Source organism: Esox lucius, chromosome 18 (genome assembly GCF_011004845.1).
Source record: "Esox lucius isolate fEsoLuc1 chromosome 18, fEsoLuc1.pri, whole genome shotgun sequence".
Lineage (NCBI taxonomy): Eukaryota > Metazoa > Chordata > Actinopteri > Esociformes > Esocidae > Esox > Esox lucius.
Genome location: NC_047586.1, coordinates 2,491,309 through 2,503,670, shown reverse-complemented (window position 1 = coordinate 2,503,670; position 12,362 = coordinate 2,491,309). Strand labels below are relative to the sequence as shown.

General features: G+C 45.0%; 1 protein-coding gene across 1 annotated transcript; it reads left to right on the top strand.

Moving 5' to 3' along the window:
- The first annotated feature begins 62 nt into the window (after positions 1–62).
- Positions 63–12,093, top strand: selenoi (selenoprotein I). The gene is made up of 10 exons (XM_029114676.2): positions 63–391; positions 2,194–2,262; positions 2,409–2,517; positions 6,089–6,163; positions 7,205–7,467; positions 7,560–7,668; positions 7,793–7,841; positions 8,038–8,218; positions 8,358–8,537; positions 10,007–12,093. The coding sequence occupies exons 1-10, from the start codon at positions 335–337 to the stop codon at positions 10,112–10,114; spliced, it is 1,200 nt and encodes a 399-aa protein (XP_028970509.1). The 5' UTR covers positions 63–334; the 3' UTR covers positions 10,115–12,093.
- The last annotated feature ends 269 nt before the right edge of the window (positions 12,094–12,362 follow it).

Genomic DNA, 12,362 nt, shown 5'->3' with positions numbered 1-12,362 from the left:
ATTTACAAAATGTACCGTTACAAATAATAATTTAATATGAATCGGTATATGATCGCTGTTAAAGATAATAATGGCCAAAATAATTTAGTATTTTGGTCCTCCTCGCCAGGGAGGGCGGTATTGATGTGGCCGGCAGCAGCGGTTGTGTGTCTCAGCGAGGGGAGTGGCGGAGTCGTGGATCTGTAGTGTCGCCTGGCCGGCGTGAGGGCGGTAGCTGTGTAGCTAACTAGCTAGGTAGATGGTGTTGCTGCTGCGGTACACGGAACAGAGATCTGAGAGCGGAATAGTTGATATTCAGAAAGCTTGTTAGCAGTACAGCCTGTGAGCTACCACCATGGCTCTGTACGAATATGTCACTCAGGAACAACTGTCCGGCTTCGACAAGTACAAGGTAACGAGGGAGAGGGTCTACTCCGCACTGCTTTCCCTAGCTTCCATCGTTATTAGTGTGTGGTAGCGCTTCATGCAGCGCGTTTGCATGCTAAACTGGTTAGCTAGCTGGATATGTTTGATGCTAACAGTTCACCTCTGTCGGGTGTTGTAAATTACGGGACATACATTTTGATTTTGCCAACGGCGTCAGTCAATATAGATGGGTTCATATATTGTCACTGATATTGACATTGTGTGTAATCATCTAACTGACCTTTTAAGACTTGCTAACGCAAGCGTAGCAAACTGCCTAGCCGGTTCGTTAATTTGAAAGCAGCGCTTCAACGGTGATTTTGTTAGCCTATATGCTCTAGCCATGACAGGCATCGTAACTAACTGCTTGCAGCCCGAAGCTCACCCGATCGTCCCCGGCCATCGCTTTAACTAACACGCTTAGTTTGAATGTCTATAAAGTTGCCTAGTGGTTATCTATAGCTAATTACTCAAGCTAGTGTTGGTAAAGCGATCGTATGTATTGTTGATAGTTAACTAGCAGTAGAGGTCTCTGGGTTGGGTCCGAGGCGGGGAGGTGACAGGCAGGAATGTGATTGATTTTTGGGTTAGCGAGCCACCTAGCTGTCAACCCTAAACATACATAGGAACACTGTTATACTGTAGTTGATATAATACCATCGGGTAAAAAAATGGGCCAGGTATTTTTGGTACTGTTCTTCGCAAGTCTAGTGCTGTTCAAGTCCTATCAAGCCATTTTCCGTGTTGTTGCAGCCATACCATTGTGTGTGCGTGCGCGTGAGATTTGGATCCAACCACGTTACCCCTGGAGTCCAAAGGAGCGCTCTGTCGTGACACAATGTTGACTCTTGAGGCAATTAGCAGTAACTTGTTACACGCACAGGTGGACTGTTACCAGTCATAGTGAGGACAGAGAGGGTTGGAGGGACTGAGAGAGTGATAGAATGGAGAGTGAAAAGTGAGTTCCTCTGATCCTGTCTCACCACCTACCTATGCACGTGTGTGTATATTTGGGCGAGGCTACATCGTGTCATATTTGACTGTAAACCAGTTTTCATGCACTGGTCTTTGGGTTTCTACACAACCTTCTATAACTATTTCAACGTATCGTTTATTGAATATGAAACACAACTCTAATGTGTCCAATGTACAACTATACCGTTGAATCTATTCGTTACTGGAGTTGTCACTCCATCAGTAACTGCAAGCCCCACCTACATTCCCTGGGCTTGACTAAAGGTATTTTCCTGCAGTTAGGCCAAGATTTTCGTTCATTTTTTAATGGAATTGTGTTGCCCACGATGTGTTTCTTCTCATTGTCTTGCCTCACATTGCATGGACTGCTGTAGCTATGCAATGTGCATTAAAGTGGTCAGATGACTGAACTGGCCATTCTTTATGCTTTTGTAGGTCTGCATGATATTTTGTGATAATTATTTGTTGGTCCTCTAGGATCACAAACTACTTATTAATCGTAGTTAGAACTTAGATCAAGGCCCTGTAGTTCTGAAACCCATTTTTTTCTTCTACTTGATAGTTTATTGTCTCAGTTTGCTTCTGATTAGAAAGAGAGGTTGAACCACAGACATTTTCCAGCACATCTGAGCCGGCAATGGCTAACCCTGACTTAAATAAAAAAAAAATACCATGAAATAATAAAAAAAAATAATGGTAATATGCCGTGTGTGTGTGTGGTAGACAATACATGGCTTTGGGTAACATTAGGCAAGAAAAAGAACAGTTTCCAACAAACCGTCTGATTTGGCCTCCTCCTGCTCCTTTCTTCAGTACAGCGCGGTGGACTCCAACCCCTTGTCTGTCTACATCATGCACCCGTTCTGGAACTCAGTAGTGAAGGTGAGGACACTCCGACTGCCCTGTGTTTTATGCTAATAAGGTCCGCCTGCATCATTGATGAGGTTTCCACCGACTGGTGATATACGATAATTGGACCTCACCTCACCTTTACCCTTGTTTCTGCCTCTTTACCCCCCCCCCCCCAGGTGATGCCCAGATGGTTAGCTCCCAACCTCATCACGTTCACTGGCTTCATGTTCCTGGTCTTCAACTTCCTCATGCTCGCTTTCTACGACTATCACTTCGACGCATCTGGTACGCCTGTTTCTGTGCGTGCGTTTCTGTGCGTGCGTGCCTGTGCGTTGGCAGAGTGTAATACACACATAACACCATTGGACCTGTGCCAAGCACACAAGACTTGTTGTGAAATTTATCCACATTTTTAAAACAAAATCAAGAAAGAAAAGTTCCACTGGTCCTTTAGATTGCAAGGCTCTAAAATTGATTGAATTTGATATGAACCGGTAATCTTAAATGTTGGTATGGTAACTGTCATGGGGTTTTGGTAGCATGGTATCATCGTGGGTATTGTGCGACGTGTGACAGTGGGTTTTCTTGATTCGAATTGTAAGAACTGAATAAAGTGTGTGTGTGTGTGTGTGTGTGTGTCAAGCATTTAGCCAAGTGATTACTCGCCAGCTCCCTTTATCAACACATTGAAATTGAGGGAATTCCTTATAAAATACGGAGTAAGGACCCTGTACCAATCAATATACCCTGCAAACAGAGGAAAGTGACATAGTCCTTGCAGTATATACAGTGGGGAGACATGGTTAGGCATGACACTTAGGCATGACATGGTTCTGCTCTCAATCTGTGCTTATGTTAAAATGGTGTTTGTGCATCTCACTTCAGGAGCATGGCACGTATTTGATACACTGCCGATTTTGCAGGTTTTCCTACTTACAAAGCATTTAGAGGTCTGTAATTTTTATCAGAGGTCCACTTCAACTGTGAGAGACGGAATCTAAAACTAAAATCCAGAAAATCACATTGTATGATTTTTAAATAATTAATTGGCATTTTATTGCATGACATAAGTATTTGATCACCCACCAACCAGTAAGAATTCCGGCTTTCACAGACATGTTAGTTTTTCTTTAAGAAGCCCTCCTGTTCTCCACTCATTACCTGTATTAACTGCACCTGTTTGAACTCGTGACCTGTATAAAAGACACCTGTCCACACACTCAATCAAACAGACTCCAACCTCTCCACAATGGCCAAGACCAGAGAGCTGTGTAAGGACATCAGGGATAAAATTGTAGACCTGCACAAGGCTGGGATAGGCTACAGGACAATAGGCAAGCAGCTTGGTGAGAAGGCAACAACTGTTGGCGCAATTATTAGAAAATGGAAGAAGTTCAAGATGACTGTCTGGGACTCCATGCAAGATCTCACCTCGTGGGGCATCAATGATCATGAGGAAGGTGAGGGATAAGCCCAGAACTACACGGCAGGACCTGGTCAATGACCTGAAGAGAGCTGGGACCACAGTCTCAAAGAAAACCATTAGTAACACACTACGCCGTCATGGATTAAAATCCTGCAGCGAACGCATGGTCACCCCTGCTCAAGCCAGCGCATGTCCAGGCCTGTCTGTAGTTTGCCAATGACCATCTGGATGATCCAGAAGAGGAAAGGGAGAAGGTCATGTGGTCTGATGAGACAAAAATAGAGCTTTTTGGTCTAAACTCCACTCGCCGTGTTTAGAGGAAGAAGAAGGATGAGTACAAACCCAAGAACACCATCCCAACCGTGAAGCATGGAGGTGGAAACATCATTAATTGGGGATGCTTTTCTGCAAGGGGGACAGGACGACTGCACTGTATTGAGGGGAGGATGGATGGGGCCATGTATCGTGAGATCTTGTCCAACAACCTTCTTCCCTCAGTAAGAGCATTGAAGATGGGTCGTGGCTGGGTCTTCCAGCATGACAACGACCTGAAACACACAGCCAGGGCAACTAAGGAGTGGCTCCATGAGAAGCCTCTCAAGGTCCTGGAGTGGCCTAGCCAGTCTCCAGACCTGAACCCAATGAAAAATCTTTGGAGGGAGCTGAAAGTCCATGAAGGATCTGGAGAAGGTCTGTATGGAGTGGGCCAAAATCCCTGCTGCAGTGTGTGCAAGCCTGGTCAAGAACTCCAGGATTTGTATGATCTCTGTAATTGCAAACAAATGTTTTTGTACCAAATATTAAGTTCTGCTTTTCTGATGTATCAAATACTTATGTGATTCAATAAAATGCTAATTAATTACTTAAAAATCATACAATGTAATTTTCTGGATTTTTGTTTTAGATTCTGTCACAGTTGTTGAGTACCTATGATAAAACTTACAGACTTCTACATGCTTTATAAGTGGGAAAACCTGCAAAATCAGCAGTGTATGAAATACTTCTTCTCCCCACTGTGAGCCAGTCTGGATGTTAACAATTCGTATCCAAATGATTCATTTTCAAACACTGATCAGACCGTTGGCAAATGGTTTGTCTCTGATCCTGTTCGGGAATCTCATGCTCCAATACAGAGCCCCTCTGTTAAGCAGGCTGATAGCGTGTGGTGGGGCCACGAGTGTGGTCTCTTGTAATGCTTCTGGCCACCGTCCGGCTCTGCTTTGTTTGGGGGGGGGTTGTATGTACATTTGCAGTAAGCATCTCAAGGTAATTTAGCAGACGCTTTATTCCGGAGCAAGTTACCCTGTCTGTCTCGCTGAGGGACATTTGAATAAAGAAGAAAGCACTTCAAATAGGCAGACAAACCCAGACTGCAGCAGATCATGCTGGACTAGTAACACGGGGAGAAGTGGCCTTCTTCCGTGGGACCCTTTATGGGACATTCATGAATCTAATAGAGCTAATTGACAGGTGTTGCTGGGTGCTGGTGCGTAAATCCCCGCTATCAGTCAGTCAGCATCCAGGTTCCAATTCTGCCTCTTTCATAAAGTGATTATTAGTTTGGATAATAGCATTGACTAGTGATGACATTGAACTGAAGAGTTTAAACTCGCAATTAAATCAGAGTTTAGATCAACAGCCCTCGATTTTCATTTGAGTTTTCTCAAGTACTTTCAAAGTAGGAGAATGCCAGACTGGCCAGAGAGAGGGTTAAGACAAGTCAGTAAAGTTCAGACGCTGAAGTTTGGTCAGTCGAAAGGAGTAGGAATTAAAAAAGGGCTGCATGGTGAAATGCTTTGCTTGATGATCTTACACAGCTGATCTCCACCTGGTTTCAACACACTGCAAACTTGTTGGTTTTGGCTTCAGTTTTGTGATAATGGCACCCTCTTGCTCCAAGATAAACGCTAGTTGGTAGCCATATTTTTTAAGTTAAACCAGAAAGTTTATTAAAAGACACAAAGAAGTTGATTTCCCAAATTGGTGGCAGACAGGTCGTTTGCTATTGCGATATGGACTGTTGTTGAATTTGCACCCGACTGCGTATCCTGAGACAGTAGGCGGTGCCTCGTGGTCCTTTAGCCTGACTGGTGTTTATTATCAAGCTGATTCCTGGCCGTTTATTAACGTGAGCACGACCAATAATATGCCATAAAATGTTGAACAGTGACTCCTTATAGCCCATAATGGGCATGGCGCCTAGATACGTCACAGCAAACCCTCCTTATCTTTATCTCCTTATTTCAGTCCGGCTCTCTCTGTCATGTCTAATGCAACCGTATAAAGACACACACACACACACACACACACACACCCTGAAATGTCTCATCAAAGGACTTGTTGATGCAACGATGGACTCAGGCTATAAAGACGTGTATTTGTACAGTCTAACGTGTGTGTGTGTGTGTGTGTGTGTGTGCGCACTTACAGCGGAAGGACACACACACGTGCCAAGCTGGGTTTGGGTTGCGGCGGGACTCTTCAACTTCCTGGCGTATACCCTGGGTGAGTATCTCTGTGTGTGTGTATACCCTCCTGTGTGTGTGTATACCCTCCTGTGTGTGTGTATACCCTCCTGTGTGTGTGTATACCCTCCTGTGTGTGTGTATATACCCTCCTGTGTGTGTGTATACCCTCCTGTGTGTGTGTATACCCTCCTGTGTGTGTGTGTATACCCTCCTGTGTGTGTGTGTATACCCTCCTGTGTGTGTATATACCCTCCTGTGTGTGTGTATACCCTCCTGTGTGTGTGTATACCCTCCTGTGTGTGTGTGTATACCCTCCTGTGTGTGTGTGTATATACCCTCCTGTGTGTGTGTATATACCCTCCTGTGTGTGTGTGTATATACCCTCCTGTGTGTGTGTATATACCCTCCTGTGTGTGTGTGTGTATATACCCTCCTGTGTGTGTGTATATACCCTCCTGTGTGTGTGTGTGTATATACCCTCCTGTGTGTGTGTATACCCTCCTGTGTGTGTGTGTATACCCTCCTGTGTGTGTGTGTATACCCTCCTGTGTGTGTGTGTATACCCTCCTGTGTGTGTGTGTATACCCTCCTGTGTGTGTGTGTATACCCTCCTGTGTGTGTGTGTATACCCTCCTGTGTGTGTGTATACCCTCCTGTGTGTGTGTGTATACCCTCCTGTGTGTGTGTGTATACCCTCCTGTGTGTGTGTGTATACCCTCCTGTGTGTGTGTATACCCTCCTGTGTGTGTGTGTGTGTATACCCTTCTGTGTGTGTGTGTGTATACTCTCCTGTGTGTGTGTGTGTATACTCTCCTGTGTGTGTGTATACTCTCCTGTGTGTGTGTGTGTGTGTGTATACTCTCCTGTGTGTGTGTGTGTGTGTGTGTGTATACTCTCCTGTGTGTGTGTGTGTATACTCTCCTGTGTGTGTGTGTGTGTGTGTGTATATACCCTCCTGTGTGTGTACCCTCCTGTGTGTGTGTGTGTGTGTGTGTGTGTGTGTGTATACACTTTTCAGTCTGGGTTTTTACTGGTGTGTGTGTGTGTGTGTGTGTGTGTGTGTGTGCACGCCGTGCAGATGGTGTGGATGGTAAGCAGGCGAGGCGTACCAACTCCTCCACTCCACTGGGGGAGCTGTTCGACCACGGCCTGGATAGCTGGGCATGCGTGTTCTTCGTGGCAACAGTCTACTCCATATTTGGGCGTGGGGAGAGCGGTGTGGGCGTGGTCACGTTGTACTACATTCTGTGGGTGGTGCTGTTCTCCTTCATTCTGTCACACTGGGAGAAATACAACACCGGAATTCTGTTTCTGCCCTGGGGCTATGACATCAGCCAAGTGGTGAGGACCAGCATTACACACACGCACACCTCATGCACGCATTCACACACAGCATACACATACCCCCTTATCCTTCTTTACCTTTCTCCCAGACCATCTCTATAATCTACATTGTCACGGCGGTGGTTGGTGTGGAAACTTGGTACGAGCCCATCTGGTGGAACTTCCATTACAGAGACCTCTTCACTTTCATGATCCTCGGTGAGCTCCCATTGGTCTGATTTCTACTGTCTGGGCGACTGTGTGTAGTGTGACTGGTTCTGCTGTGATGTGTTGTTGTTGATGTCATATTCTCATTGGTTGACTGTGATGATGTCACCTCTAGGTTGTTCCTTCACTGTGACGCTTCCCATGAGCCTCTACAACGTCTTCAAGTGAGCACCTCCACCTGTGGAAAACAGTTTTGTAATTTAATAATAGCTCTGTTATAGTCCAACTTGAAGCTTAGGGCCTTTTCACTGGTTTCAACTATTTAGCTGTTCCCTTTTTGGTTTTTCCGAATTTCAAATTAAATTGTTGATTTTGGCTTTGCTTTGTAATTCAATGTGTCTTTCTCTCTCTGTCTTTCAGAGCATCGCGTAATAACTCTCTGAAACACAGCAGTATTTACGAGGCCTTTCTCCCCTTCCTGTCTCCCGTACTCCTGTTTCTCCTGTCCACCGTCTGGGTGATATTCTCCCCGTCAGACATTCTTCAGCAGCAGCCCCGTGTCTTCTACCTTATGGTGGGAACGGCCTTCGCCAACCTCACTGTGAGTCACACACACACACACACAACACACAAAACAAAAACACTTCCACAAGTGTAATTATAACTCTGTGTGTGTGTGTGTGTGTGTGTGTGTGTGTGTGCGCGCGCCTGTGTGTGTGTGTGTATGTGTGTGTCTGCAGTGTAAACTAATTGTGTGTCAGATGAGTAATACTCGTTGCCAACCACTGAGCTGGTTGTTGGTTCCTATGGCGACAGTGGTGTTGTTGGCGGTTACCGGCCTGGTCACTAACGAGACACTGTTGATCTACGCGTGGACAGCTATTGTCATCCTCACACACGTACACTATGGAGTGTCAGTGGTGAGTACAAACACACAACCAACTGTCTATGAAACATGTTAAGTTTGCACGATCAGTTTGCTAGAAGCTGATGCCAATGCAGGCAAGGTAAGAATCTAACGAGCTAGCCTGTTTGTTATGCAAGCAAGGATAGCATAACATGATAACGATAACATTTTAGCTGTTGCTGTTGTGGCCATCTTCAGCCCCTATAGAAAGTCCACAACCCCATCCAATCTTTTTGTTGTCAGTGCCTCAGAGTTTCATGCCTTTGTATTAGTCACTCTCAGTTATCTAAACTCCATAATTTAAGGTGAGTTTGTATAATTTGTTGTGAAATACATTTTTATTTAAAACAATTTAAAACCAAATTATTATAATTGTCTCGGCACCTTTGTAATAACAATATTATATTTGCTCAGGTGTACACAGCTAACTGGCCTTGTGTTCAATTTTGTTAAATTACTCCAGAACAGTATAAAATAATGAGTTTATGTAGGGGCTCCTCTGTTGGGTAGTTAATTTTAAAGCAAAAGCTCAAACATGAATGGCAAGGAGCTTTCAAAAGCATTACAGGACACAGGTGGGGAAAGACCGATTAGGGGAGGAGTAAGTCCTGAATGTCCCTTGTGGCACCAAGACAGAGGTCAAAGGTGTATGGCACCACCCACACCTGCCTAAATAAGGGGGCCCTCAATACTGGAAGGCAGAGCAAGTCGGAGCCTGATCAGAGAAGCTACCAGGAGGCCAATGGCAACTTTGACTGAGCTACAGGGTTTTAAGGGCAAGATTGTTCAAATTGTATATGTATAACTTCCGAGTTCTACCATTTACTCAACAAAAACCACCTGTTTTGATTATGCTAAATACAGGAGATTATATGGCCATGTGGTAAAAGATTGTGGTGTGACAAAATGCAGTTGGAAACTTTTGACCTAAATGCAGTGTTACATTTGGAGATAACCCAACAATGCAAATAACTGAAAGAACACTTTCCCTCCTGTGAAGCATGGTGGTGGCAGCAACATGCTATGGGGATGTTTCACCTCATTTGGGGACTAGGGTCTTGTCAAGATTTAATGGAAAAGGAATGGAGAAATGCATGGAGAAGTGCTTGAAAGATAGCTGAAACTGGGATGGAAGTTCACTTTTCGGCATAACAATGACTTAAAGGACATAGCCCAGTCCGAACCTTGACCTGAATCCAATGGAAAGACCCAACAGGGTTTCGGGTCTCACAAAATACAAACGTGTCTCTATCTAAAAGAAAAACTTAGATTCCACCCATTTCTAAAATATCTGAAACTACTCCACTACAACCGTAATACACATTTTAATTATTGTCAGAAACTGCTTTATATCATTGTAGTGCCTCTCACAAGGGACATGATCATTAAATCACAGCTTGATCGGGGATCAAGGACCTTTTGGCTTGACTTTACAAAATGTGAATTGACTGACACCCACCCCCACCACCCCCCTCCCCCCAGGTCCACCAGCTCAGCAGTCACTTCAACATCTTTGCCTTCTCCCTGAAGAAGCCCAGTGCCGACTGACAGGAAGAGGAGCGAATCGGCTTGACGGCAGCGGAGGTTTAGACCCTCCCACCTCCATCTGAAGCCAACCGACACTTCACTCTCATCACCACCTCCCTCCCTCCCCCACCAAACCACACACACACCCCCCACTAGCCCCCCTCCTGGACAGTGTCAGTTTGGGGGGGGGGTGGTCCTCAGGACTTGAGAGGCCAAACCCCGGGCTCTGGGTTCCGTGGCTGTTGATAGGTTGAGCCGATGAGCCAATGAGATGTTGTTTCCTACGGAAATGTTCTTCAGCCGACAGGACAGGTTCCCAGACCCCGTCCCCACATGCGCACACACACACACACACACACACACACACACACACAGCTTACAGACACATCACACTTGACACTTTACTCTTGAACGGTTTAAACACACAACAACACACTCACCCACATGTATACTCTTATGAATGTACAGGATGTTATTGCCTTGGGGAAATGATGTCTCGGTTAGTTTGACAGACTGCCCCACTCCTGACCTCTCAACCCTGCAGTCTGCCCGTCAGTCGCCGCGTGCCCATTTTATCCAGGGTATGGAAGGCGGAGTCTAAGCTAGGATCTGGTATTTGATTTGAACGACTGAGAGTCTTTATATGGGAACTTTATTATTATTATTATTATTGGGCTTTTTATTTAGAAAGAAATTTGAAGAAATTGATGGTTAATGTAATGGTTATCTGACCCTTGGTGATGATGGTTACCCGTGTTGACTGTGAGGCTGGATCTGGCCAATCAGGGCACTTTGGGAGAGGGACAGAGGGTGAAAACACCCAATCACGGACCTCGCTCAACGTGGGCTCCAGAATGACCCCTGACCTGTGAACAATAGTGACCCCTGACCTCTGCAGCCAGAACTATGACCTCCAGACTCTTCCCACCTCTGAGGTGTCGTCGTGGCAACAGGCCGATTCGCAGTCAAGTTTTTAATTTTTTTTTATTTGCTCTGTGTTCCTTCATCTCTGATAGCTGGGGATGTGTGTTTGTGTGTGTGAGCCTGCGTGCGTTTGCTACCAATGAATGAAGAGTGCGTCTGAAAGCCGTCAGTGGATTAGGCGTACTCTGAGGGTATTGGCGGCCACAGGAGAAACCATGACGACCACGACCACACCCCCAACAACTGTCTGTTAGTCTACCACCTGGTGTACACCTGTCTCTGTCTGTCTGTCTTATGGCGTCCTAAATGACACCCTATTTTTCATCATAATGTGCACTCTTAAGGAGTCTAGGTAGTAGAAGTGCACTACATGGGGAATAGGGCACCTATTGTTTGTTTAACACTGGTTCAATTAGTTCAGATGTCATTTAGACCAAAGGAGGTATCCTGATTGGCCTTTAGTGACATCACAACAATGACGCCATAGATATGTTAACTGGAGGTGTGTGCGCGTGTGTGTGTGTGAGTGTGTGCGTGTGCTTGTTTGTGAGTGTGTACATGTACATTTGTTTGGATGTTAAATTAATGTCTGTATAAATATATCATTATTTTCTTTTGTTTTTTTTTAAGTAAAACTTTAAATAATGGAGATGTGAATCTGGAACTCCTCTGAACGGGACCAGGTTGGGACGAGATCATGTGAACTGGCCTTGTTTCCATGATAGGGCGCTACCAATGATGTGAACTCTGTCAGCCATGTGTCTTTGGCCTAAAGTAGTCCTCCTTGTAAAGATACCGGCCCAATGTCTCGGTACTGGTTATCCTCTATGTAGAGAAACTGGCCCAGTGTCTCTGTACCGGTTATCCTCTATGTAGAGATACCGGGCCAGTGTCTCGGTACCGGTTATCCTCCCTCACTGGAGACAGATGGGTCCAAGTGCCCTGGATCAATCTGCTCGGAGTCTGTCTGTAGAGTTCTTTATTGTAATAGAAGCCTCTGAGTCTGTCATAGGATGTGGTTACTAAACACATTGATAATGATTTTGTGTTGAATGTGTAAAAAAGCAAAACAAAGGCCTGTTTAAATTAATAAAGTTGATTTTTGTTGATCCATTCTACCAGAACACACAGCTTTCCAGTACTGTACCACTAGAGAAGTAGTGTTTCCATGGCTTGGACTGAAGAGGTTTGGAAAGCTGTATTTACCACTTCTGCGCAGATCCTGGTCCTCATACAGATTTGGCCAAATAGCCTCAAAGTGAGAGATTTCTATAACAACCTTGATTTGGTACCAACTAAGAAACTAGTAAATTACACATTAATAGCAACTTAATCACCCCACCCCTTTTTAGTTCGGCAAGCCCAAACCCATGTCGTTCTGTGTTGG